This window comes from Lampetra planeri, chromosome 2, assembly GCF_965212315.1.
Source record: "Lampetra planeri chromosome 2, kcLamPlan1.2.h2, whole genome shotgun sequence".
In the NCBI taxonomy this organism is placed as follows: Eukaryota; Metazoa; Chordata; class Hyperoartia; order Petromyzontiformes; family Petromyzontidae; genus Lampetra; species Lampetra planeri.
In genome coordinates, this window is record NC_136108.1 from 27,811,285 (window position 1) to 27,838,180 (window position 26,896).

General features: G+C 47.9%; 1 protein-coding gene across 2 annotated transcripts in view; it reads left to right on the forward strand.

Moving 5' to 3' along the window:
• The window catches only part of LMBRD1 (LMBR1 domain containing 1), a 328,597-nt gene that overhangs the window by 8,195 nt on the left and 293,506 nt on the right, over positions 1–26,896 (forward strand). For both annotated transcript variants that reach the window (XM_078611635.1, XM_078611644.1), the window contains exon 3: positions 1,824–1,887. In XM_078611635.1, the coding sequence (XP_078467761.1) occupies positions 1,824–1,887 (64 nt within the window). The remainder of the gene's footprint in view (positions 1–1,823; positions 1,888–26,896) is intronic.

Here is a 26,896-nt window from a genome sequence, read left to right on the forward strand (position 1 = left end):
GCCACGATTCCACGAGCTCGCGGCTAGCCGCCCGCCGCGCAGGTTGCCGACCAGGGGTCGGCAACCTGCGGCTCCGGAGCCGCGTGCGGCTCTCTAAGGACCGCTTCGTGACGTCATTTATTAAAGACCACCACCGTCTCGTATTCACTTGCATTGCAGCTCTTGAAATATTGCTTTTTTGTTACCGAAATGGCTCTTGTTGTTGTTTCGGTTGCCGACCTCTGTTATAGACCCTGGACTAAATGTCGAACAATGTGCATCGTCTGGAACGCTCTTCCGATATTAGGAAGCCACTGGAGATTTGCACTTTTAATACTCGTTCTGTGTTTGTTGTCCTTCCCCGCACCTCTGATTAGCACGGTTGGCTACGTACGATGCGAAAGAAGTTCCACATACATTGTGAGGAAAGCGCCGGCGACAGGGATAGATGTTGCATTAGGGATGCTGCCGTGCTGTGATGGTTGCCACGTGGCACTTATAGTCCAGTGGTCACCGGTTCGATTTCCTGGCTTGGCGGTTAAAACAATGGGCACGTTTCTTGAATCCTCCATCCTTTGTCCACCCGGCAGTTTGTGTGTTGAACTTTCATTTGGTTAACTTCTTGCGCACCGTATGTAGTCAACCGTGCTAATCGTATAATTTAATTAAAAAGTATAAGTTAATGCGCCTTTTGGCGTCATCTGGTCCAACCCATGTGAGACTAGGCTCTACGGAAAGCTGTCTCTGGTGTGGACCAATCAACTTCAAGGACAGTGCATATATTATCAGAGTTATGTTTTTTTGTTTGCATTATGGCTGCAGGTATTGTGGTCTATGCAAATATGACTCCTTGTAAAAAAGGTGTCAGTTTTGTTGCCAGATAGAAGGGTAAAAAAACAATTAATGCACCACAGTTTAGACAATGGGAAGGTCACGTGTGGCGAGGTAAAGTGTTGAGTACTCCTGCCTCTTCCAAAATGTCTGGCCAGGGTTTCTCTTAAGCTCACTGTCGTGGAGGCTTTTCGAACAGCAGCGGCGTGAGCGAGCAATTGCGGGTTCTGTGCCATTGCCCGTACCTCTGTGAAATGTTCGTTTAAGACACCGCATAATAAACAGTCGTGGGCAGAAGGAAGAGAAGAGGAGACGGTCTTGCGCTTGGACTTGAACAGGGCCAGCCAGCCAGAGGGCACCAGTGGCCAGGGGGCAGGGAGCCCCAGACTAAGGAGTGACGTCTCATTGAGTAGAGGTACTGAAAGGGCTTTGAGTGAAAGACCTCGATTACAGGAGGAGCCAACCCGTGAAGGGGAGGCTATCGAGATGAGAAAGGATCCCATTTGAAGTGCTCTCCTCAAGCGGCTCTCCTCCCCAGTTACGGATGAGAACCCTTGACTTCATGTTGTTGACCCCATATAGAAGATGAGCTGAGTCAGTGCTCTTGTGTTGTTTTGTTTTATGGTTGGGTGTTGTTGGAGTGAATATGGGACTGACAGGGTTTTGATTCGGCCCATCATACCGGTTTTTACAAAAATTAGGTCCACTTATTATTAAGCTGTTCTATGGGAGGACCTTGGCATAAAAATGTGGAATTCTCCATTTCTGGTTCAGGGTCAGCGGTATAGATGGATGCTGCCCCGTGCTTATTTGAGCAGAGAGATATTTTCACTCGTTGGCTCTAAATGTTATTACGGCTAAATGTGTGGCCATTGTCTTTGAATGTAAACGTTAGGACTTTATCGCCTCGTTTGTCTTCATTGGACTGTTATCAGTCAAGTGACTCTCCTCTACTGCGAGCAGTAATAGGAAGAAAGTAACACATGCAATATATGTGAATGTTTAATTCTCAGGAATGGGCTACGGACAATGCTACAAGGATGCACATTGAAAACACAGTCCTTTACGGCTATTACAGTAAGTTCTCTTTATGCATTTTTATTAAGGAGTTCTTTATGTATGCATGTGTAGTGTGTTGAATTTAGGTGCACACTTGAGGCAACACGTTTATTTAACACAGCAGGTAACTCTAACAGGATAACAACATAGGGTGGTGACCACCACGGCTAACTCAACTAACGCTCGGAGGGATAACTAGAGAGTCGGACCAGGACAGCTAACAGGCTGCCTGGTCCACGCGTGAAGACCGGAGACCGAGGATCAAGGATGGCGACTTCATTCCCAGATTTCGATTTAAAGCATTCGTGACTGCAGGGATTCATCTTCTTGGTTCTTTTGGTAAAGTCACGTAGAAGAGAAGTAATAAGATTAAAAAATATAACATAATAAAATAATTAGAATTGTAATGTATTATTTAATGTTAGTAGCTCACCTTATTGGAGAGTATATTTAGTATACTGATGATACTATGTAGTTTATACTTTAGTTTTTTACGTGGTTGTTTAGTTACTGCAGCTACATACTATTAACATTCCTTCCCTTTATTAATGCTACCCCTATCCCCTGCCTTTGATGCTGCTAATCCTGCATAATGCACGGGCATAATATGACTTTGAAAACCCCCCGCCCACCTCCTACGCATTTCACAAGTAGTACTAATCACATACCTGCATTTCCCATAAATATGCTAAATTCCTCTTGATATGCAAATTATTTTGTCAAGGCGCCCTTTCCCCCTTCCAACCCAGCTTAAATAGACGCTCCAAGCGTGGTGGTGTTTCATTCAGACGCTGTCTCCCCGACAGACCTGGTCTTCACTTGAGGACGGCTGCTTGCGTTGTGGCCGAAACGTCGTGAGAATTATATTTTATTATGTTTTATTTTATTATTTTATTACTTCCCTTCTACGTGATGACTTTACTGAAAGAACCAAGAAGATTCATTCCCAGAGTTGAATCACTGCCGAGATCTCTCTCGGGACCCCGCTTAGAACCGCTCCGGCGTGGCCGGGCTCCGTCCTTGGCCACGCCCCCTTCCAGAACCCTCGTGGGGACTCTGGGTCCCAGTCACGTGATCCTCTCACCCCAAAACTGGGGGTCCCCCTGCCCCTCTCGTCCGGTCACGTGCCCTCCCGGGTTCACATGGCTGTCACGTCCTCACGCGACCTCTCTCTCTCCGCCGTTAAAGTACCACTCCTCACTCGGCACTGTCGCTACACCATGGTGACACCTTCGAGGCCCATTGCACATGTAAACCGTACAATTAAACACCTGATACGACTGTTTTGTTACCGGCACTGAAGTTTTAAAGCACAGGAGTAAAAGGGTGCAGCCTGTGACTCCTTTTGTGAACCAAACCATTTTGAATCCACACAACCTTGGCGGATCTTGGAAGCTAAGCCGGCTTGAGCCTGGGTACCACATGGATGGATGAATGCCGAGGAATACTAGTTGTAGCTTTGGGCTATTAAGTGGCCAGAACGTTTTTGGATTTAAAGCTTTTGTGACTGCAGGGATTCTTGGTTCTTTCGGTAAAGTCACGTAGAAGGGAAATAATAAAATAATAAAAATATCAAACAATAAAAATTCTCACGACGTTTCGACTGCAACACAAGCAATCATCATCAGGTCGGTTGCTTGTATTGCGATCGAAACGTCGTAGTTGTTATTTTGTTATTTTCTTTGAACCTATCTACGTGACTTTACCGAAAGACCCAAAGAATATGAATTCCTGCAGTCACGAAAGCTTTAAGTCAAGATTTACATCGTGTTATTATACTTGTTCCCCAACATAGCCTCGTGTAACGTGAGCACACTCCCAGCAAACACTCTGCCAAGGTCGCTATGCCAAGGTTCAATTGTAAACACTGCTTGCTAAGCTTTTGCAGACATTCTATTAGTAACTGTCTAATTTTATGGGATTATGGCTTCCAATTAATTACCTTGTAATTGCAAGGGATTAAACTGAACTGCCACGATTAAACGAGTAAGCCCAGAGTTTTAAAGTGCGCAAATCAGATCAGCCAAATGTAGTTAATAGGGTGATTGATTTTTCTTTTTGTAAATCCCACCCTAACAGCTGTGCATATTACAATTGAGATAGTGATTTAAATTGATTCTTACACTAACGATACATGCACAGAATCACGTGTCTAGCAATGTCTTTTTGAAAACGCACAGAGTGAAAGGGCGAGAGGTTGGGGGGGGGGGGCAATGGGGGGGGGAGGGGGTGGGAGGGGGAGGGGCGAGAGGAGGGGGGTGGCAAGGGGTGAGAGGAGGGGGGTTGGAGAGGGGGGTGTGGGAGGAGGGTGGGAGGGGTAGTTTGGAGGAGGGAAGGGAGCGGGAGGGCGGGGGGCTCCCACATTGCTGATATTCACAATGTCCCACGTGACTTTGTGAATGACTCCGGTGGGTTGGTGTTGAGTCTGCTCGGACTCCTCGCTCTGTACAGCTGTACGCTGCAGTCATTGCATCGGTACTCAGCGGAGCAAGTGTAGTAGTATTCATAATGTTTAACACGTAGGCTTTCGCGACCAATGTCATCCATAATACAGGTTTTTTGGAATAGATCGTGTAAGATCGCTTTGCTCTCCAACACACCGTGTGCTATACTAGTAACAAATTGGCACGTTCTGTTTACGTGACAAACCTTACTTATTGGCTGTGTCGGGTGGTGGTGGGTTTAACGACACAATTATATATTTACGCGATCCAACCGAAAAAAAAACCTGTTTTATGGAGTATTCATAATGTCCCCTTAGACAGTGCCTTGAATACACGCAATCCTGCACAAGTCTTATGCACAGTAGGCAGTCAAACTGCAATGATGAAATCTCAACAAATTGGTAAATTTGAATTTCAACGATACTTCATGCTGCCTTGCACAGCGTGGGACACAGAAACTGGTTATGTAACTACGAGACACTTCCTATTTGTTCTTTGGGCAGCATCATCCTTCAAAGCAGCTTGATTGTAGATTAAATGAATGCACTGAGTATGTACCGCTCTCATGAATAAAACTGTTAGAAAAAAACAACTACGTAGAGTCGTTGCACTGCCACTGTGTCTGTGCTCCAATAATGATCCTTGAGTATTTCCCCATCTTTAATAGTTACCCCGAGCCAGCGATGGAAATTCCATATTCTAATGGAAGGCAGGCGGTAATTTAATCCATAGGATGATCACCGCGGACTTCCCACAGTGTGGCCCTCATTTTTACAATCATCAAAGAGAGTGGATGAAAGTGATCTCTGACCAGGGTTCAAACTCGCGACCTTCCAGCCGAACGAGCCAAGAGCCCTGAGCGCTGCGTGCGCCGTACCCGTACTGGGCAGCGGTTTCAAAAGCAGTGAATTAATGGGAGGGGGGCGGGGGGAGCACTCGTACTGTGGCACACGGCGCCGTAATGGCTTAGCCGGGAGGTGGTGTTGGGAAGGTCGCGAAAACACGCCGGGCTAACTGCAAGTCCCGGCCGCTCCATGGTAAGTGCCCGAGCTGCGAGTGCATTCATTGGCCTTGCAATTGAGTGGCCATGCCTTTTTCTCGCATCCTAAAACTTTGCGCGTAGCCGTGCATTCTTCCCACGTCCTTGCCGGCCAACCCGCCGCGCTGCGCCCGCATTAATCTTCTGACGTCATGCGGGGGTCGACATCCATTGTTCGACACGGCGGCCGTTCTTAGAGGTTATTTTCTTTTTCTTTTGAAGCCCGATGCACTTTATGTGTAACTGCGATTGAGGCAATTCAGCTAGCAAATGTCAGAACAAAGGTGAAACTCAGCGGCTGGGCTGCCCGGTGGCTTTAGGTTGTTGCCGTATAGCCCGATTGTTTGGGCTGGACGGTTATACTCTGCAGGCCACCATGTAATTTATCAAGGTCTCTGGGTCGTCGCCATGTATCACCTTGCTTCAAAATGGACTTTTTAAAGACCTTGTGTCATCATTCGCAAGAAATTGGCCCTCTTGTACCATCACGAGTTATTTATAAAATCCACACGTTTTACAATTACCCATAACAGCTCTAACAAGAAGTCAACTCATGCTCAGTTGAGAGTTGAACGATCAAGTTGTGGATAATTCCATATTTGTGTGCCAGGGACCAGTCTGTTCAGTGAATGGGTATCGTTGAATTCTCACAAATTGATATTTGTTTTTATGAACTCGTCACGAGTTGTTGTGATGAGATGACCCCTGACCTGGATTTGGGCTCGCAATGTTCCGATGTTCAATGAAACACTCTCAGCACTTGACAAAACTTCCGATTATTAAATTTTATTTTCACCTAGTTTGGCTAAAATTCTCCCTCTGGGGATGGAAATTTGTGAATGGCTTCGGATGATTGATGTGCACCACACATTTTTTGCAGAGCATGCCTTGGTGCCATCTCGTATTGGGTGAGAGAGGCCTCTTGGCCTCGTCTCTGATAACTGTCCAAAAGCCATGTCGTGTTCGGCTGTACGGCTTAATTTGGAATATTTCAGCTTGTGAGGTTAAAACCTTTCGATTTAACTGTCACGTGATGGAACTGTCCTTGTGGGGCATGCAGAAAACGCGCCACTTGGTGTGGATCAAGAAGGTCTTGTTGAAGGGACTTGAGAGAAATTATCTGACGGGGGACTTCAGAAGTAGTTCTGCAATGTCACCTTCCATGGGCCATGCTCTGGCACGGAGAGATGCAATGCGAGCTACGAGAGTTAAAAATGACGTCTCCGTCTCATGGCTTTACCACAATAAAATATGATTAAGTGAAATTAATAGATGTCCCCAAATAATAACATTTCGGATAAATCTTTATAATTTCAGGTCGCCTCGTGTGTCATTGTTTTAAAGGAGAGCGAGTGACAGAAATATCACCCAATAATGTTAGAAACCTGGCCTCGTGGCAACTAGCATCTTGCCAGCAGAGCCACAAAGTTAAATCAATTTAGTTTCATAAATTGTCGGAGCCAATAGTGGAGCTCCAGTCACTGCTGCACATACTGCTTTCGCTTGCAGATGGAGAGAGAGACAGAAATGCAGAAGCATAGGAGAGCGATAGGATGGGCGGGAAATAACAGCAACAGTTATGATGATAATAAAAATAATGGAAATGGTTCGGCTACCAAATCCGCATGATACCTCGCTTTTTCTGAAAACTGGGTTTTTACTTGGGCGCGTGGACATTCTGTGAGCGGGCCTGAGGAGCGGCCGTTAGGAAGGCGTCTGGCGGTGTGTTTGCCTGCCATCCCGCACAGACACCCATGCCCCACGGGATGGCGTAGACAACACGTCAACTCCTCCTGCTCATAGCAGGCAGCTTAACCCTTGAGCTGCTCTTGATTATTGTCTTCATAATGACGATGATGATGAAAAGAGTCGGTGCCTCCATGCCTGAATGTCCTCATCATCTCAGTTGGCAAAACAAGAGTGCGCAGTCCACATGCCCTGTATGTATGTATGTTGAACTTCTTGCGCAGTGTATGTAGCCAACCGTGCTCATCGGAGGTGCGTTTGGTATGTATTACCTTGGGTAAGGGCTGGCCCCTCTGTCGGATCACCGCTGTTGATGGTACACAGAGAGCCTCGAGACTCGTGCGTTATTGGCTAAATAAAGTCAAATCGTACCATATTTTGATTTCCGACCGCAGGTGGTGCGTTTGGAAGAGCACTTGAGTCGCAGTCTCATTTAAATTTAAGAGTAATAAATCCCAGTTGAGGGTTGACTCGGCTCATAATATTTACGGGGTTGATAAAACCACGAACTACCACTTTGTGGGAAGTTGAGGGTGGTTGTTCTCGGGAGAAACTGGGCCCTGCCGTGAGCTTGAAATTTCCGCCACAGGCTTGTGGCTGTCAAGGGGAGATGAATCCTGCGCGGTTCTCATTCGAGCGTGCGGATGCTTTGATTTTGTTCCGTCTTGCTTGAGTGAAAGCGTGCTTTTGAAAAATGTAACTCTTTTTAATGGCTGTTAGCTAGCAAACAACGACAGCATCTGTTTGGTTGTTTGTACACACCCCTCTGTGTTGCTGTGTGCTTAACTATTGAGCGTACATTTTTGTTGCAAAGACATTTATCGCGCCTGGTCCCCAGCACTTATACCCGCTGCAGATTATCCACGTTTTTTCTTTCTCACAGCGCCCTTGCGGGAAAGAATTTCATGACACTTGGCCGTTCTGGGCATATTTTGCCGTAACACCGACATAAAAAAAGACCATTCCGGCTGAGAGTGAAGTCCGACCTTTTGACGTCCGTGGGCAGAAAAAAGAGATTGTGTGCAAGGGACGGTGAGCTAATTTAATGATTTCTCCACAGCGCGTTATCATCGTGTCCCCTGGAGGACCCCGAGTCAGGGGTCACCTTTCACCTCCCAGCAGCAGCAGCAACAGCAGCAGCAGCCAAGCTGGCATCTCTGGACAATCCTTGAGCCAGTGCAGGCAACAGAAATGTTCTCCCTAATGCTTTGTTTCTGCAGCGTTTTAACGAGGTGTCCCATTAGTCCCACCCTCCCGCTTTTTTTCGTGTGCTTCCGAGCGTTGTGGCAGCGTAATAATACGGGAGCCGTTGCTTTGGTGGTTTTATTATTATTATTCCTAGCTGCAAGCTGCATCAGGTTGAGGATACGACACCCTTGAATGACAACGTAAGATGGCGGAAAAATAGGAAGAGTTCTATAAGAATGTGTTTGTGACGTGGGAAGCGATAAATCACGGCTCAAAACCCGGTCGCAGTGGTGCAAACGCTGGGCGCTGCACTGCAAAACCTCGCACTGCTGTGAATGGAAAATGAAGGCGCTGCATTTGGCAGCTTTTAAGGCCTTCTTTGCCACGCAGTCTCTGCTAATTACGTACCGTTCATGTGTCATGTTATTTCTTGGTTTCCAAGACACCGTGCAATAATGTAAGTAGGTTAACCTTTCTGGGTGGCCCTCTGCACTGATGAAGGACCGGTCACTGTAATGTAAGCTACATCTGTGTATTAAAAACAACATCACCACTAAATATTAGAGCAATGTCACTGTCTCTTGCACGCGAACAAAAATTGCGTTCCACTCATCTCCGTCGGTGGTCCTGAGTGACTGGTGGAAATGGGACATTCCGATGACAGGGGCCAGTATCGCCATAGGACAACCACTGCTGACTTCCTCAATCCCAGAGAGAACGATGGGCCGAGTCGGCATCCAACCAGGATTTGAACGCAACCTTTCCGATTGCGAGCCCCACCGTAGCTCCCACACCTCCGATTAGCACGGTTGGCTATGTACCTGTGCGAAAGACGTTCAACACGCAGACATGCGGTCAACCCGGCTGGATAACGTACTTAGGGGGGGGATGATATTGTCTTTTTGGCAGTGTTAGGGGGAGGGACACACCTTTGCTGGCTGGTTCTCCTAATGACAGGCAGTGGGATTTTATCAAATCTAGCGGGGTTAACACCGCTGATCTTATCAGGGAGTGGCCTTTGGGGTCGCCAGTGCCCACAGGGCAGGCAGGACCTCGTCGGAGTCTCGTCAGGCAGGCTTGGCCTCCGTCGTTGACTTATTACGCCTTGAGGGCTTCCGCAGCGTCGGGCCTGATTGATCCGATCGTCCGATCGTTGAACGACGGGCCGACGCTGTAGCGGTTTTCGGGGAGCTGAAGAGAAAAAGCCGAATCCAATTTTGGAAAACACCTGGCCGGGTGTGTTGGTATGGAGGCGTGATCGCTTGCAATCGTGAAGGTGCGGTCGCGCGGTGACGTCCTCCCGGCCAGGGGGCCGCTCGGCCAATTGCTCTCGTGGTGCGAATACAATTATAGAGGGTGACATTTCTAGAGGGTGACATTTCTTGGGAAGCCAGGGGGTACTTGCTCTTCGGAAAAGTGCCGCCTTGCTCAAGTATCCGCTTGGCATTGCCCCCTCTCTGTTTTTCAGTGCTGAGCCAGTGGGAGAAACTCCGCATGTCTATGGAAGGGGCCAGTCATATCTCCGTAACTTTGCCACAGATTACCTTTTGCAAAATTTGGTAGCATTTTATTGACCTCGGCAGAGATAATGGTCTGAGGATTTGAACGCATGATCTTCTGAGGGCGGAGCGGCGGCGCAGAGGTGAGCGCATCGCATTGTGGACCCGCCAACCAGCCTTGGATTCCCAGCCATGGCTGACATCGGTGGAGTGCGAAATCTGATCCAGTCACAGGTCCCCTTCACCAACCCCAACTGCCCAGCGTGGTGAAGTACGGTCAAATAACAGCGACGACGCGCGCGGAGTGGGGAGAGGCCCTCATCCAGCAGCGGGTCGACGAAGGGGCCGTACACACACGTGCGTGTACACACGTGCGTGTACACACACGGGCGTGTACACACACGTGCGTGTACACACACGTGCGTGTGTACACGCACGTGCGTGTACACACGTGCGTGTACACACGGGTGTGTACACACACGTGCGTGTACACACACGTGCGTGTACACACGTGCGTGCGGCTCTTTTCCCCCGGCTGGGAGATGAACAAACAGCCTCGGTGCTTATTCAGACATCGGCATTCATTGACTGTTTATTTATTTACCGCTTGCACTTCCATCGTAATCGTTGTTGAGAGCCCGATTTGCCCCCTACATGGAGTGTGGGGGTGGAGGGGCGGGGGGTTACAAGCCAGACCTGTTGCTCGGGGAACTTCTCTCGGGCAGGTAATCAGGTCGCAGTGCCTGTTCTCGGGAGGCGCCATCGTGGGATGTATTAAACCGCGCAAGCGAAGTGGACAACCGCCACCCAGCAAGCCTCCCCCCCCCCATAACGCCACTCTTGCGGCCCACAGTCCCCGATGGAAGTTGTGATCGTTGATCATCCAAAGCTGTGCTTCCCCATGAACGTGAAATCAAGTTGAAGGTTGAGGTCAAGAGGCCGTAGCGGCCAGCAGCGTATGACGGCACCACGCCGGAGCATTGCCTCCTCCCTTCTGCCGGAGCGTGGAACAGTTGCACAGTTGACAGCCGACCTCCAGGATCCTTCCCTGCTGTCTCGTCATCATCACCATCATCACCACAACCATCAGACTTAAGGTCTTTTTTTTGATTGCAGACTTGTGGGTGGAGAGCCTAGCACCCATTGCATGTACTTATCAAAGCAGGCAGCTTGTGAATTTATTAATGCAGTGACGAGTGATAATGTTGTTTTAAAACAGCAGTTCCTTCCATGGTTGGGTATTAAAAGTTATATGGCCGTTATCATTTCCCATTGTCATGCTAGACGTGTGGACATCGGAACGGAAATTAAAAAGTGAACGCAAGTGCCAGTCCCAACATAAAATTTCCTGGGTACATATGCCACTTTTTATAGATGAACACTACTTGCTGCTTGCTGGCCATGCCTACGGCACTTTTCTACGTACTTCTAAGCCTCACTTTATAACAAAGCATCGGCAAAACGCACAAAAACCTCCAACGATTTTCCTTCCACCCCCCCCCCCCCGTCTTTTACCTTACGGACATGCCTATAGATTTTTTTGAGAGCTGAAATCGCCGTTGCCCGGATAAAAATGATGCGGCAATGCGGCAGCTTATGGATGGAGCCTGTGCCCCCAAACTCCTTACGAGACAATTTTCGGTGAAGCTTGGAATTAACTTGGCCAATAATAAACCCGAACCCTTAAAAGAATATTGGCAGAAGCATTCCTCTTAAGCCACTGCAGGGCCTCCCAGCTCCTGCCCAAGAGTTTCTTGTTCTGTGCATATTGTGCGGTCGCGCCGAGGATGTGAATATTTAGCTTTCCCGCGCACCCGTAGGTCTCAACAGGATTGCGTCTAATAATATCGTAATAGTATCACGGCCTCCCCCCCCCCCCCCAAAAAAAATCCCATCGTGACGTCTGGCAAGCGGAGTGTAAACGAATCAATGGCCGAAGCTATCAATCACTCCGGAGTTGTTTTTTGTTGTTGCGTGTAACAGTGAGTGAGAAGTAGGGGAGGGCCAAGCGGATGCGTCGATTTACTTGATACTTTTGAGCTCACGATACGCTAATCGAACCGCGTTTGGTAGGAGTCGGGATGTTTTTCGAAGTGCGCGTGGTGCTGTGTTTGCGGGCTTCACTTGACGCCTGCGTTCTCATTCGCTGCAATGTCCTAAATATTTTAAATTAATCGAAATTCATCCCCGGATAATGACATTTTATCGAATCGTCGGTGGTGGTGGGTGGAAAGGGCCTTGGCGGGTGCTCATGTGGCTAGCTCTACCCCCATGACTTGGTAGTTTGGTTGTGTGCTCAGTCTTCGTTATAGCAGTATCCTCATCCACTTTCTCGGGCCTGTGGACCCTTGGTGTCATCGATGTCGAGCGCACGACTGCACACTGCACGTTTGCCCCGCAGTGCAGCCAAATATCACGGTGCGATTGTGCCCACGTGAAATCATTGGTGCCGTGGTGAGCAACTAATTCTGCTTCATGGTCAGGATTAAAAAAGATAATTGTCCTCCATGCTTAAATCGCGTTTGGTGACGTCCCCAGTGGTGGCTGTCAGCCAGTGGTAGAAATTCCAAATTCCCTTGATGGGGCCCAGCCTATGTTAAATGACTGCCCTTGACTTACCGTAAAGAGGCACTTGTATTTATCTATCGTACAAGAACGATGAGCTGCGTTGACTCAGAAAGTCTTAAGCACAGCACCACTAGACCTGAAAAAAAACTTTTATTAACTATTCAACATTATTTTATGTTACCTGGTCAGGCCCACTGAGATATTCAGCTCTTTTTCAGAAACTACCTGGCCACAAATAATAGCTGAATGAAGTGGCTTATGTGGAAATTGATAGCAACCAAATGCCCTAAACTAACTCAACGAACACTGTTTTATTTCTGATGTGACCTGGCCACAAATGATAGCTCAACGAAGTTGATTATCACGTGGAAATGTAATTATAGGACCCAGAGAAAAATCTATGTGATCACGGGGGGATCATGCAAACTCCAAATAAAAATGTGTTAAGAATCGGGATCAAACCCACGACCTCCTGAAAACCAGGCGAGGGAAATAACATCTCTCCACCGAGGTGGCTGTCATTCCCAGGGTTAAGAAACCACAGGCATGCAGGCCGCCCACTCTTCATTTCCTCGCATGGATGATCGTTTTCCTTGCTTTCAGCCAAAAACAATCCCTTCACCCATGCCAGTATAGATAGGGCTTCACACTCACATGTCCAGCCAAAAATAATTGCAGTTAATAAAGAAATGTAGCCACAATTGTCTTCAAGCTTACACTGCTAATTCACAAGGGTTACTTTGTGAGACTGTTTCCGCACCATTTTCGATGCTGGATTCATTTTAATGCCATCAAACGCCACGTGCTCCCACTGCTTAAACCCCCTTTGGGGAGACGGAAGCAAAATGGGAGCTGTGTGCTAATGACGTTTCTTTTATGACATTTTGGATAGCTCCATAATCTGTCAGCGAGTGTCCTGCTGTTTCCACTTAGACGTGTGTTTGAACTAATAATATGACCCAGTGGTGTTCTGAATTTTCAGGCCTCCGTTAAATTGACTGTCTACTAATGGCCACTGCTTATGGCCATTTGTGTGCAGCTGTTAGTGGCCTATATTACTAAGCAGCACTTTTCCGTAAACATTCTCGAGATGGACATATTTTTATACCACAGAACCTATTTTTGTTTTGGTAGAGGTTGCGTTGACAATTTATTTTCTTTCACTCTGAAGCTTTTTAAAAAAAAAAAAAAACTTTTTTTTTATATACTGTGATTTGAATCCTTCAATTGTTAGGGGAAAAAATGCAATTATGAATTTCTCAGAATGTGCTTTTCAAAAATTTTAGTCTATTAATTTGCTGGGGCGCAGTGGTTAGCGCCCACGTATCATGAAGTCGGCGACGTGAGTTCAATTTCCAGTCACGCCAGTGACGAGCGATTGATAACTGAACCGGTCTTGGGCCATGCCCTCTCCATCATAGTGGTGCCATGGTGGTGAGATGCTCACTTTCTTACCTGGTATACAGGAGGTCGTGGGTTCAATCCCTACCTCGACGCTGTGTATTTGGGAGTTTGCATGTTCTCCCCGTGGTCGTGTGGATTTTCCTCCAGGTTCTCCGGGTTTTCCCTCCACGTTTAGAAACATGTGTTTCGATTATATGGCTATACAGTTCCACATGATATGCCACTTCGTTGAGCTATTGTTTGTGAACAGGTAGCCTCTGAATAACGAGCTGTATACCACAGTGGTCCTTAGCTGCTCATTTGTTTTTATCATCCCGTACCAACCAGTATGGTGCTGTAGCCCACATGACCAACTCGGCGTTCGGGAGCTTCTTCCAGCAGTGGAATGACCAAGGGCTGTAAAATAACATTTAATATGAATTTTAACAATCACTGCCGGTGATCCAGCACTGTACGTTTTAGTGCGCGGCTCTGACAACACTGGGGGAGACAACGGCGCGGCCGTGCGTGGTGCTGGCCACCCACCCCATCGTGCACCATGCCTGCCTTCATAGCTGTTCGCTAAAGCAGACTGTTAAGGCGATACGGGGCATCGCACGCTTACAGCATCAGCCTGCAGTCCTGTGACTGAACTAGGATAGGGATGTACAGCAAGTGGGTTTCTGATCTCTCTGTGTGGACTCTTGACTGTTGTCCCCACGTATGCACATATGTTATATGGTATTCGGATGAATAAAATACTTGATCACTTTAATAAATTTATCACACGGACACAAACACTGACAGTAGATGTATACAACGCTCTTATTTTCTGCCTGAATGTATCTCTGCTCATTCACCTGTTTTGCTGTTCAGAATCAGAATATTTATTTATACTGGAGGAATCTGATGAGCTATAAACTTCTTTTTCACAGATGTCCAGGAGGACACATGCTCATTCCTCAAAAAAAAGTTAGAGGACTGTATTGGCCATAGTATAGAAGCATAAAAAACATTGTTTTTATTCGTAGTGTATTCACATGTTAGGCAATTCCCCTATGTCAAAGCCTTCACTTTGCAATTGTGGTTAAGATTAAGTCCACATGATGATGAACAAATGGATCAGAAATGATTACCAGAATAATTAAAAGTGCAGACGGCATCAATAATAATAATGATGATAATAAAAATGGCATGAGAAAGTTATTGCCTAACCAATTATTGGAAAACAAAGATGTGTAAACAAGAGTTAAACAATTGGAAAAAAGCTATTTCAATACAATGCACACGGATAAAACAATTTACAAACTTATTGAAAACAGAGACTAGATAAAAACAAAATCCATACTGGGGAAACACAGCGGTGAGTGTCAGAAACTAATATAAACTTTTTTTTTATTTTACCAGGTAAGCGCTATATAGCTCTTTTTCAGAAGCCACCTGTCCACAAATGATAGCTCAACGAAATGGTTTATCGTGTGGAAATGTATAGCAGCCAAATACTCTTAAACGCCTGTTGATTCTAAATGTGGAGAGAGATACCGGAGGATCCGGGGAATAATCCACGCAACCACAGGGAGAGAGACACGCAAACCTCAAATATACAGCAGGCGTCAGGGTCGTGATAGAAACCACGGCCTCCTGCACACTAGGCGAGGGAGTTAACATTTCGCCACCATGGCGCCCCAATTTTAGAAACAATTTGAGTCAACAAACAGGGTGCAGCGCATTGCTCTCAACAGAGGTCGAAGTTATGATGATCATACTGCCAGGAGCAGCGGGTGGAGCGGAATCCACAGCCAGGATTTGAGAGCAGCCTACTCGCTGCGAGACTGATATCTGCCCATCCGGTCCGTGGAGAAGGGCAAATTGATGATTTCAGGTGAGTGAGGCAGTGTTCGTGACAAACGTGTGGAGGATTTTTTCTTCGCGATTGCTCATTCCAGCTGTTCACACGGCTCACGGACAACACATTCCTGCGGAGGGAGCTGGTAGGAACGTTGGGTTGCTCGGCCAATGGCCAGGGTCAACGGCGGCGTGGTGTATTCCGCAAATATGGCCGACTGTGAGGGCGGGCACAAGCCGGCGTGAGTAGGTTAAACGTTGAGTTTTATAAGGGCACCACGGGGTGACCAGCCCCTCCCCACCCAGCCCCACCCCTCCCACCCCCCACCCAGCCCCACCCTCCCCACCCAGCCCCTCCCCACCCAGCCCCACCCAGCTCCTCCCCTCCCCACCCAGCCCCTCCCTGCACGACGGACGGACACAATAATCCCCTGTGGGCTGGTGTAACCAGGAGGTTCCTACCAGTATAAGCCTGGACGTATATAATGTAGTTTAACGCGTAGGCTTTCGCGACCATTATCCATAATATAGGTTTTTTTTTGGGTTAGATCGCGTAAATATAAACGTGTCATGTACATAATGTACACACGCGTATTGTACGCGCGTTCTACAAACAAAGGGCTCGCAAAGCGCAACCGCACAAGGAGACAGCTGCCTACCCAGTAGCACACACAGTAGACACAACCAGTACACACAATGTTGTACGCTCACGTCCTAACCACGTGGGCGCATAGTGAGTGAATTCAAACTGCATAATATAGCGAATTTTGGGTATAAATGGGTTAGCCGCATATACGCGAAATCGCAGATGCGCTTCTGCGGCCGTCTGGAATGCTCTTCCTTCTGATATTAGGAAGCCACTGGAGCTATGCACTTTTAAATCTAGGTTGAAATCTAATTTTTTTATAATTTATGTTTAGTTTGTTGTCCTTGCCCTGCGTATCTGATTAGCATGGTTGGCTATGTACGGTGCGAAATAAGTTCAACATACCTTCACATATTAGCACGGTTGGCTACGTACGGCGTGAAAGAAGTTCAGCATATATACAACCCGCATAAAGCGAGGGAAAACCTGTACGTGATTGAATCTTGACTTAAAGCTTTCATATTCTTGGGTCTTTCGGTAAAGTCACGTGGATAGGTTCAAATAAAATAACAAAAAAATTGCAAAAAACTCCGACGTTTCGATCGCAACACAAGCGCTCGTCTTCAGGAATTATTGCCATTCGCTCGAAGATTCCAGCTGCATGGTGACATTTAATTCCAACAGCAGAGGGCGTTGCCGATCTTTTGACGGCCAGCTCGAGCAGCCGTATTTCCCAAACCAGGATCCAACTCCGTGCCACGTCTTGCATCCCGCCAGCAGATTTTCGTATTCCAATATCACCGTGATGTATCACTTGTCTGCGTGTTCGGACACAGAAGTAGTTAAAAGGGAATTATCCTTTATTATTCCCGGTTGGGGTTTGTTGTCGTTATTTTCGTTGTTATCTCTCTGGGTGTTTTTGTTGTTGTTGTTGTTGCTTGATCACCGGAGAAGCGAGAAGAACGTTGACGCGCGTTGCGTGCGCGCTTGTTTGCCCGCTTGCCTTACAAATTGCGATGGACGCACGCGCGGTGCGTTTAGCGGTTCTGCACTCGCTGTTCGCGTTACAATCCCAAGTTAACCGGCTTTGACGCCTGGCCGTGTACACACAGCATCATTGGCGATTGTAACCTGAACCTGGCGTGGGCTTCCCCTGGGTTGACTCGGTCTGAAATGAGCACTTAGTGACTGTGCGGTCGACAGCAGCGTTGGGAAGACTGCTGGGGGGTGTGTGTGTGTGCGTCTGTCTGTGCCTTGACTGTTTGCGCGCTGCGCTACGCACCCGGCGACCCGAGTTCGATTCCCGCTCACGGCCAACACCGGTGACGATCTGAATCGGTGCTGGGCCTCCCCTAGGTCGACTCAGCCTCAAATGAGTACCTTGTGTGTGTATAATCATCGCCACTGGGGAGACAAAGGCGGCCGGGCGTGGTGCTGGCCACCCACCCCCTCGTGTGCCATACCAGCCTTCATAGGTGCTCGCTAACAGCACTTGCCCCAACAGTCTGTTGGAGGCTAGGCGGGGGATCTTTGTGCCTTGGGTGTACCGCACGTCCCCTCTTGTACAATGCCAGTCGCACAGCGCACGGCTTGCTAACAGCACCTGCCTCGAACGGCGCGCTTAAGGCCGAACTGGGGGACCTTTGTCCTCTTGTTTATGGCATGATTCTTGTACGGCGGTGGGGAATTGTTCGGCATTTAATGGAACATAAAAAATATATATATATATTACGCAAAGTACGGTTCGATTGTGTCCGCCTCTATTTATTTCGCGCTATTCAAGAAGCCATGGAAACGTGGTCTCTTTGGCAGCGGAGCTCATGTGATTGCTTATTCAAGGACATTCAAGAAAAATGCTGAGAAAAATTATAGGGAACACTAGACCACAAATGATCGCCATACAATATGGCATCAATTTAATTCACATGAACTCAACATGTTGCAGCTTGAGATAATGTTTTTCAGTCTTTGGAGTGTTGGTGCCTGCAGAGGGATGCTGGACAACCATCCGAACATAGGACCACAGAGCTTGGGCAAAAGTGGTGTCGGTTCTGGCTGCCTTCCCACTTGTGTGTGGCTTCCTGCGCCTCTGTGCAACATATTTTATACGTAACATTCTACGGCGCTTTGAGATGCAATTTGTATGAATGACACCATGGACAAAAATATACAAACATAACGTTATTACGCTCGTGATTTGATGACAGGATCGGGTAAACAACTTGGGAGTTTAATGTGTCGGATGGAAGAGGACGAGTTACTAAGTGTGGCCTTCAAATTAAAAAAATATAATTAGATTTAGATGTTATTTATTTCAGCAGGAAGGGCCCAATTAACTGTTTGGGCCTATTTCATGGCGTGGTGGTGGAATCCGGTGAACCAGAACTCTGAACTTCTTTCGCACCGTACGTGGGCAACCGTGCTCATCGGAGGTGCAGGGGAAGGACAACAAACTTAAGCGAGAGGATCACGTGGAGATATGTGACACTGGCCAGTGCGGATGGCAGTGGAGCAAATGGGTTGTTTGCGAGTGTGAGCGTCTCTCCTGGTACGCGCAGTCCTTCTACTCTGGGTTTCACTCCCACACGTAGGGCGCCACGCCTTTCATGGGATTGCCAAACGCATCCCAACGCAGAGCCCTCCTGCAAAAGCTGTGAGGCTGTCCTGCATAAATCGACGAGTCGTCTCACTCAAAACCTGCCGGTGTTCGTTTTTAAAAGCCACTTGACGAAAGTTTCCCAAAATAATTGCAGCTGTTGACCGAACGTAACCCCCACCTAACCGTGCACGCGGTTTACATTCAACCTTATCCTTGACGAACATTTTAAAAAACACCTCTTCGCAACCATTGACCCGCCCAGCTGAGATGCACCTTGCTGGGTCTAGAAACTTGGACCAGCCGTAGCATGTGGAGGCAGTGAGAGGGGGGAGTGTGTGGGTGTGCGGAGAGTGATTCTAGAGGTAATGCACGGATGGAGCCGAAGGTGACAAAGGCCACACGGCTTGCGGGGGACACTGGCTCTGCCTGGCTCTGTCGCGGCGCAAAATAAGCTCACGCAGCGCCACGTGACGCCGAAGCGTGGGATGAGTGCCGTGCGGGTGGCCAGGAAATGCGCCCACACTCGCAGGCTCTCCCTCTCTCTCTTGTTCTCCCTCCCTCGCTGTCTCTCGCTCCCTCTCGCTCTCTCCGGCTCCCTCTGACTCTCTCGCTCTCCCTTGCTCATCGCTAACTCTCGCTCTCTCTCGCTTTTTTTTCCTCTTTTTTTTACGATCAGTGGAAACGAAAAGATGCTCGGTGTAGTCGGCACTTTGCTTCGTTCATCATTTCGTATTTTTTTTTAAATAATAACTTTGCTTTATGTAAGCCCCCACCTCTCGCTCACTCCCTCGCTCACTCGCTCGCTCACTCTCTCGCTCACTTTCTCATTCTGTATGCAGCCCTTCTCGCAGTCCTCCCTCGCTCTCGCTTTCTCACTCTCGCGCTCTCGCACCCTCTCGCTCCCTCTCGCTCTCCCTCACTTTCTCTCTCGCTCTCTCCCCTGATCTCTTGCTCTCTCTCGCTCTCCCTCACTTCCCCTCGCTCGCTGGCTCGCTCTCCCTCGTTTTATCCCCCTCTCTCTTGCTTTCTTTGTCATTTGCTCACATTCGCACGGTCGCAGTAATTGTCACACCGGTAGCTCCTGATGGCTGACAGAGGAGGCATGTAACAGGGGGAAAAAAATCTCAAATTATAAGAGGAAAAACGAACCGTTAAGTTCAAAACATGGCTGTCTTGTGAAAGGAAACAGGTGTGAGGGAAAGGGAGCATCATTGCACACAGGGAAACAACGCAGATTTATATTTGTTATTGCCGTTTTAAGCGTGCAAATATATTTAGTATTGCGTTTGATCGGTCTCCTATTATGCTGCCAAATGACATCGTTTGTGCACTGGTCAAACTGTGCCAACACTTCACTCGTGGTTAATACCCTCGTGCTAATACCCCATCAGGAGAGTAGATTTTGTTGAGTGGCCTGAGAGCAGGGCAGTGACAAGAGCTCGCGCGCTTGTCACTGCCTGCGCCAATGAGTCAATAAACTAAAAATGACTGCATCACGGACATTATGCGAGAGCCGGGGTACCATCATAAGGTTCATTTGTGTGCAAAAGGTGATTGTTTCCAATTTGTATACGTGTCGTCTATTTCTATGCGAATTATACCGTTAGTAAGTTAAGCAAGTGCTGCGGCGCAATGTACGACTCCGAGGCAGGCTCCGTTAGGGGCTCACGCCAAGTTTATTGAGGGCTTACGCCAAGTTTATTAAGGCTTTACGCCGAACCCAAACCACCCTAGCCTATAACTCCCCAGGGGACAGGGGGCTGTGATCCCTACAACCCGGCTAGCTCGGCTCTCCTCCCTGCCCCGGGCCGGGACTACCCCAACCTCGGCCGGTAGGACGGAGTAGCCTCCCCTAGCCTCGTGTTCGGATCACCTACCCCGTGTCCCCACTCCTACCCCCGACGAAGCCAGGTTACATCCCGGGTCCCCAGTTAAATACCCCCCCCCCCCCGGGGGCATGACGTCACTGTCCCCAAAGGGCCGCCTGACGTCACGTTCTGCAACACCACTCTCTTCGAGGGCGAGCATGACGTCATGTCACCCACTACTTTCCGACGTAAGTAAGGACATTTGATATTGCGCACTTATGAGTCCAGTCCATCACGAATGGGCAAAACCCGTTCTGGGCTGAATAGCAACTACAGTCCTTCTAAAGATGATTCTGGTACCTCGTTAAAAGCACGACCCTGATACATCGCGGAGAATTGAACCATGGAGGAAGGGAATCGATGCTGCCCTACATTTATTAATTATATATATCCCCCCCCCCTCCCTCTCCTTCCAATTATACTCCAATTATGCTGTCAGGTTCATGTAATAAGATGTAGAAGCATCACCCAATATCAGAGCGTGGCGTCTAGAGGATGATGTCACAGATCTATAAAGAGTGGTTGCTGCTGGCGCATATCTTTAATGGGGAAACAATACAAAATGAAACTGTGAAGAATAGACGTTTGTATTGAATCATGGCCCTGAATAGCGACAATTGAATCGCTGTGGGAGTGAATTGAGGTCACACTCATTACACACAGAGTGCTCGCCACAAATGAACCACAAATACCTTGCCGATCTCATCAAGAAGCATATAAACCACCACGCGAACTCCGGCCATACTCGCAGCAGCGACTTTTGGCTAGCCATCGAGACAAAGACGGTCACTGCATCACGCGCTTTCAGATGCGCTTCTCCCTTCCGATATTTGGAAGCACCGGAGCTACGTGCTTTTAAATCTAATTTGAAAGCTCATTTCTGTAGAACTGCTTTTTGTGTTTAGTTTTGTTGTCCTTCCCCCGAACCTCCGATTAGTACGGTTGGCTACGTAGGGTGCGGAAGAAGTTCAGCATGCATAGAATTGTTACATTTCTACCTTGCATACCAAGTTTAATCACGGGTGCGTGCCCAAATTCGAACCCAGTCTAATGCCTTGATTCAGTGCTAGATCATGGGTTTAGCCTCCTGAGCTACCCGACAAGCTCGCATATCGACAATGTTATGCTCTGAATTTGCTTACCAATGGCGAGTTAAAGCCATGGAAAGCATATTGGAGCTTCAGTCCTTGCCTGGACTCGGCTCAATTATTTCAATCCTAAAAAGAAGCCCATCCCAGGCATGGAGGAAGGAAGATGCAACGAAAACTAAGCCATTGATGAAGAAAAAATGGCACTCCTATGATTTGACCAGAGAATTGCAATTTCCACAGATACAAATGACTTTCTTATGATTTTTATTTTGGTTGGCGCCATGCAATTATACGGGGTTGTTTCAGCCCCTGGAAGATTTAATGTCGACCGATAAATGTCATTGCCTTTAAATCTTCCAACGGTTATTATAGCCCCGATCAGAGCACTGTATCCAAGCGCACTCATTTCTGTGGGGAGTAGAAGCTTGCCACATAGATACATTATAAATTCCATTGTTAACAAAAAAAAGTTTATTGAACCCACTACCAGTGCAGAATATAGACATTTAATGTCACTTAATCTTCTCGAAATAAACAAAAATCGCTTTTCAGCAGTGTTTTCACTTTGTGCCGAGGCAAAGTAAGACTTTATAATCTTCTCATCATTATTTTCGCGGCGCACACTAACAATAGATAAAGATGAAGAAAATCTGTCACGCCGTTCCAGAAGTTCACATGAGTAACTATTGCCTCGGTGCACAGAGCCTTTGGGCTTGACTAATGAGAAGCTGCCGCATAAATGGGAGGTGGAGGGGAAATTAATTGAATCGGAAACCACACGGCCCCACGGTATTTGTGATGCCATTCCAGCGCGTTCCACTCCTGGTTTTGTACGACCGCCGCAGGGCATCTGCTTTGGCTCCCTCCTCGTGTCTTATGTCTCGTGTCTAGCCGGGTGGCTCTGGAGCAGAGTGATGGGGTTTCCACTTGGCACACCACTCCCGCCAGGCTAGATCTGAGCTGTTGTGGAATATTACTCATTTCGCGAAGGAGGCATCGAGCGGGGCTCGGTTTTCTTGTCTGTGCCAACGCCTCCTTTAACTCTCAACAATTATCGAGGCGCAAATTGAGCCGAAACCTACCGGACACTTTAATTTTGTAGAAGAGTTTTTTTCGTGTCCTTCCCCCGCAAGAAGTTCAACACACATACAAACTTTGTCGTACGTGGTGTGATGAGCACCCAGTTCCTACCTCACTGCACTCGATTTAATTAAATGTGAGGCATTCATTGTGATTGACGATTCAGCGCTCACTGATGCACAACTCCGGTTACTCGCTCACCCGTGGTCGTTCGCTTTCTTTTCTCTCTGATGTGGCCACTACCATGTTTACTGTTCCCACGAACTGCACGCCTTGATTCCTCCACCCATGGTGAGGTCTTGGTGTTCCCAGACTGGCCGTTTCGTCTCACCTACACGGTATTCAACCACCACCACGCTTGCTTCCTTCCACACACTGCATGGCTTTGGAATTCCCTCGCGGTGTCTCTTTCCAACAAGCTCTCATAATAACCTTGCCTCAGTTAAAGTTACGCTTTCACTATTTGTTCGCTGGTTGCTAGGCATCTTGGGCCTTTTGGGCCTGTGCTCGGTAACCGCCGTTACAAAAAAATGTCCACGTTCCCTGTCGTGCATACCGAGGTGTTCTAGGCTTTGAGGCCGTGCGGTGGTCAGCAGATGGCATTGTGGCAAAACCCACGGCTGCCGTGTGTCTGCGCTCCCCACCCGCACCAACTGATTCAGGATGAGCACGGAGCACCGCGGTCCTAACAACCCCCACGACTCGCACGGCGTGGGGAGGCACCGGGTACGGCAACGTATTGATAAAGAAAGACGGTGGTCACCGCATCGCGTGCACTTTCAGATGTGCTTCTGTGGCCGTCTGGAACGCTCTTCCTTCCGATATTAGGAAGCCACTGGGAGCTGTGCACTTTTAATCTAGATTGAAAACTAATTTGTTTAGAACTGATTTTAGTGGTTAGTTTGTTGTCCTTCCCCCGCACCTCCGATTAGCACGGTTGGCCACGTACCGTGCAAAACACGTTCCTTCGGAGTGGGCAGGTAGGAACTTGGTTGGACAGTGCATTCGTGTGATCTGTGTCACGCTGCGCAAGCTGCGTGGGGCGGTGCGTCACGTGGTGCTTAGCCCGCCCGAAGCGCTCTATGAAATACAAATCGAGGGCTTGGCTATGCACGACAGACAGACAGACAAATAATCCCTGGTGGGCAGTGTGGAACTGTTGTTCCTACCTTTAAAAAGTTAAACATACATACATATAATTGTTACATGCCTACCTTACCAAGTTTAATCACGGGTGGCTGCCAAAATTTGAACCCAGTCTAATGCCTTGATTGAGTGCTAGTTCAACATACATACATACAAACCCACTGTGCGTGTGCATTGCTGCCCGTGCTCTATGGGGTCAGGTTTGTTTGTCAAGTTTATCCGCGCGGTGGTTGCCGCCGCTGTGCAATGGCTCAATCTGAAGAGGCGCGTCAGGAGGGCCTCTGCGTACGCCGGGGAAGCAGATGGTACAGCAGGCGTCACGTCCTCTCAGAGGACAGCGCGCTAATAGGCATCGTTAATGCCGTACGATATCAGCGTTGCCGTCATCTGAACTAAAAAACTACAAACCAAACAATGTTTTTTATGAAGGCCCATAATCAAGGTTTTTGGGTTAGATCGCATGAATATGAATGTGTCGTTAACCCACCACCACCACCCGACACAACTGATGAGTAAGATTTATCACGTAAACAGAACATGCCAATTAGTTACTAGTTCAGCACAGCGGTGTGTTGGAGAGCAAATCCACAACATTTACAATTTGAGTACGATGTTTCGTTGGTGAATTCAACCACTTCATCAGGCAATTTGCGAGTTAAGAATAATATTGTTAGCGAAAGTCTACGTATTTAACCAGGTAAGACCCATAAACTATATACCTCTTTTTTCAGAAGGCCACAAATGATAGCTCAACAAAGTGGCTTATGTGGACATTTATAGCAGCCAAATAATCTAAACGCGTGTTTCTAAATGGGGAGAGGAAAACCGGTCGATGTGGAGAAGAATCGACACGACAATGGGGAGAACAATCAAACTGCAAATGTACAGTTTATCACGTACGTTCTTGCGACCAATATTATTCATAATAAAGGTTTTTGGGTTAGATCGCGCAAGTATAAATGTGTCGAAACCCTCCACCACCCGACACGGCCAATCAGTAAGGGATTTGTCACGTTGACAAAACGCCAAATAGTTACTTGTTCAGCCCACCGGTGTGTTGAAGAGTGAATCCACAACATTCACAATCTGAGTTCTATGACGTTTGATTGGCCGTGTCGGGTGGTGGAGGATTTCGACACATTTATACTTACGCGATCTAACCCAAAAACATTAATTGTGCAAATATGCAGGCGTTAGGGTCGGCATCGAGCCCCCACGACCTTCTGCATACCAGGCAGGGAGTAACGTGTCACCACGACACGGGTAAATGTGAATGGACGCGCCTACAAATGCCATCTACACCTAGATATTCAAAGTAGATTTCCTCCCGGGGGTCAAAAGTCAAACGTGACTTCCTGATCGTGTGTATATATATCTGAGCAGTGAGGCAGTAGCATCCTTGAGTCGGTGATGGAAATTCTACATGGCTATGGTGGGGGAAAGTTTATCCAAAAGGGCAGCTGCTGTGATTTCCACATAGTGGCACTCATTTGATTGAGCCCATTGGAATTATGGGCAAAGTCAATCCTCTTCTGTTTTCTTCCGACTGAAAGTCAATCGCGCTGACCACAGGGCCTTCCGGGCCAAACGCGCACCGCCCTCGAAATCGCATTACGTTACTGAACCGGACACAGGGCGGCTGCAATTAATTAGCGTTGGCTATCGCTGCCGTAATTGCGTTCACCGCCGATTACACATTCGCTGAGCAGCCCTACCGGAGACTCTGCACGCTGCGTGTTTAATGCACGGGGAGAGGGCTGTGGGAGAGACCCCCTTCTCCCCCTGCACACGTTTCCACAGAGAGCGGTGCAGGCAAGTGGGAGGTGCGGAGGTGCCCGTGCACAAAAGAAAAATCGCTCAAGAGCGTTAGAGAGTTAATGGGTTCCTGACAATTTCCAAATTTGCTGACCAGTAGTTCTCTAATAATACAGGTTAGATCGTGTAAATATAAATGTGTCGTTAAACCCACCAACACCCGACACAGCCAATTAGTAAGGTTTGTCACGTAAACAGAAAGTGCCAATTCGTTACTAGTACAGCACACCGGTGTGTTGGAGAGCAAATCCACAACATTTACAATCTGAGTGGCGTTTCGCCAGTAATTACAGCTAGCATCAGCAGGCGACAGCCAGATTTGTGGCTGCTGCCTGATGGCTGCACAAATCTCCACTTTGTTGAGCTATCGTTTGTGGCCATGTCACTTCTTAAAAAGAGCTATCTCGCCTCAGTGGGCCTTACCTGGTAAAATAAAAAGTTTAGCTTATCTCTCCTCCAAATGTCTCCCACGATTATCTATTTCTCTCCTTTTTATCTCCAACCTCCACTTTCCCTCCCAATGTCTTATCCGCCTTCCCCTCCCATTAGCCACTTCGTTGAGCTCTCGTTTGTGGACAGGTCGCTTATGAAAAGGACATATCTAGCTCAGTGGTAAAATTAAAATAGTTAAAACAGAATTGTGTTAGTAGAGCCTGCTAGGGTGCCAAGCCTAGGGTCACTGGTGGACCCTCTAAGCAGCTCAGGATGTATTCTGGTGGGTGCGGGCCAGCTGATGTCAACAGATGTCCTCGACATGCAGGCAGCAGTTCAACCATCTCAGAAGGCCACTGGCACACTCACGACAAAGCGGGGCAAGTCACGAGCAATTCAGCCAGAGGCCTGTCCGGCTGTAGCGGGAGGCAAGTAGAAGCCACCAGCAGCACGACCACCACCACCACCACAATATAATGATGCAGTGAGAAAGCAATATCAGGGCTGTAACCTTAACTCTTTGAAGGCATGTATGCATGGTGATGTGGACCAACATGTTCCTGTGCTCATATTAAAGAGGGCAGGTGCCAGTTAACCTGAGCTTGGTGACCCACTCATCCTGGACTTGGGTGACAAAGAGCTTCATAGCTCATCAGATTTTTCCTCCAGTTTAAATAAAGATTCGCAACAGGTATATC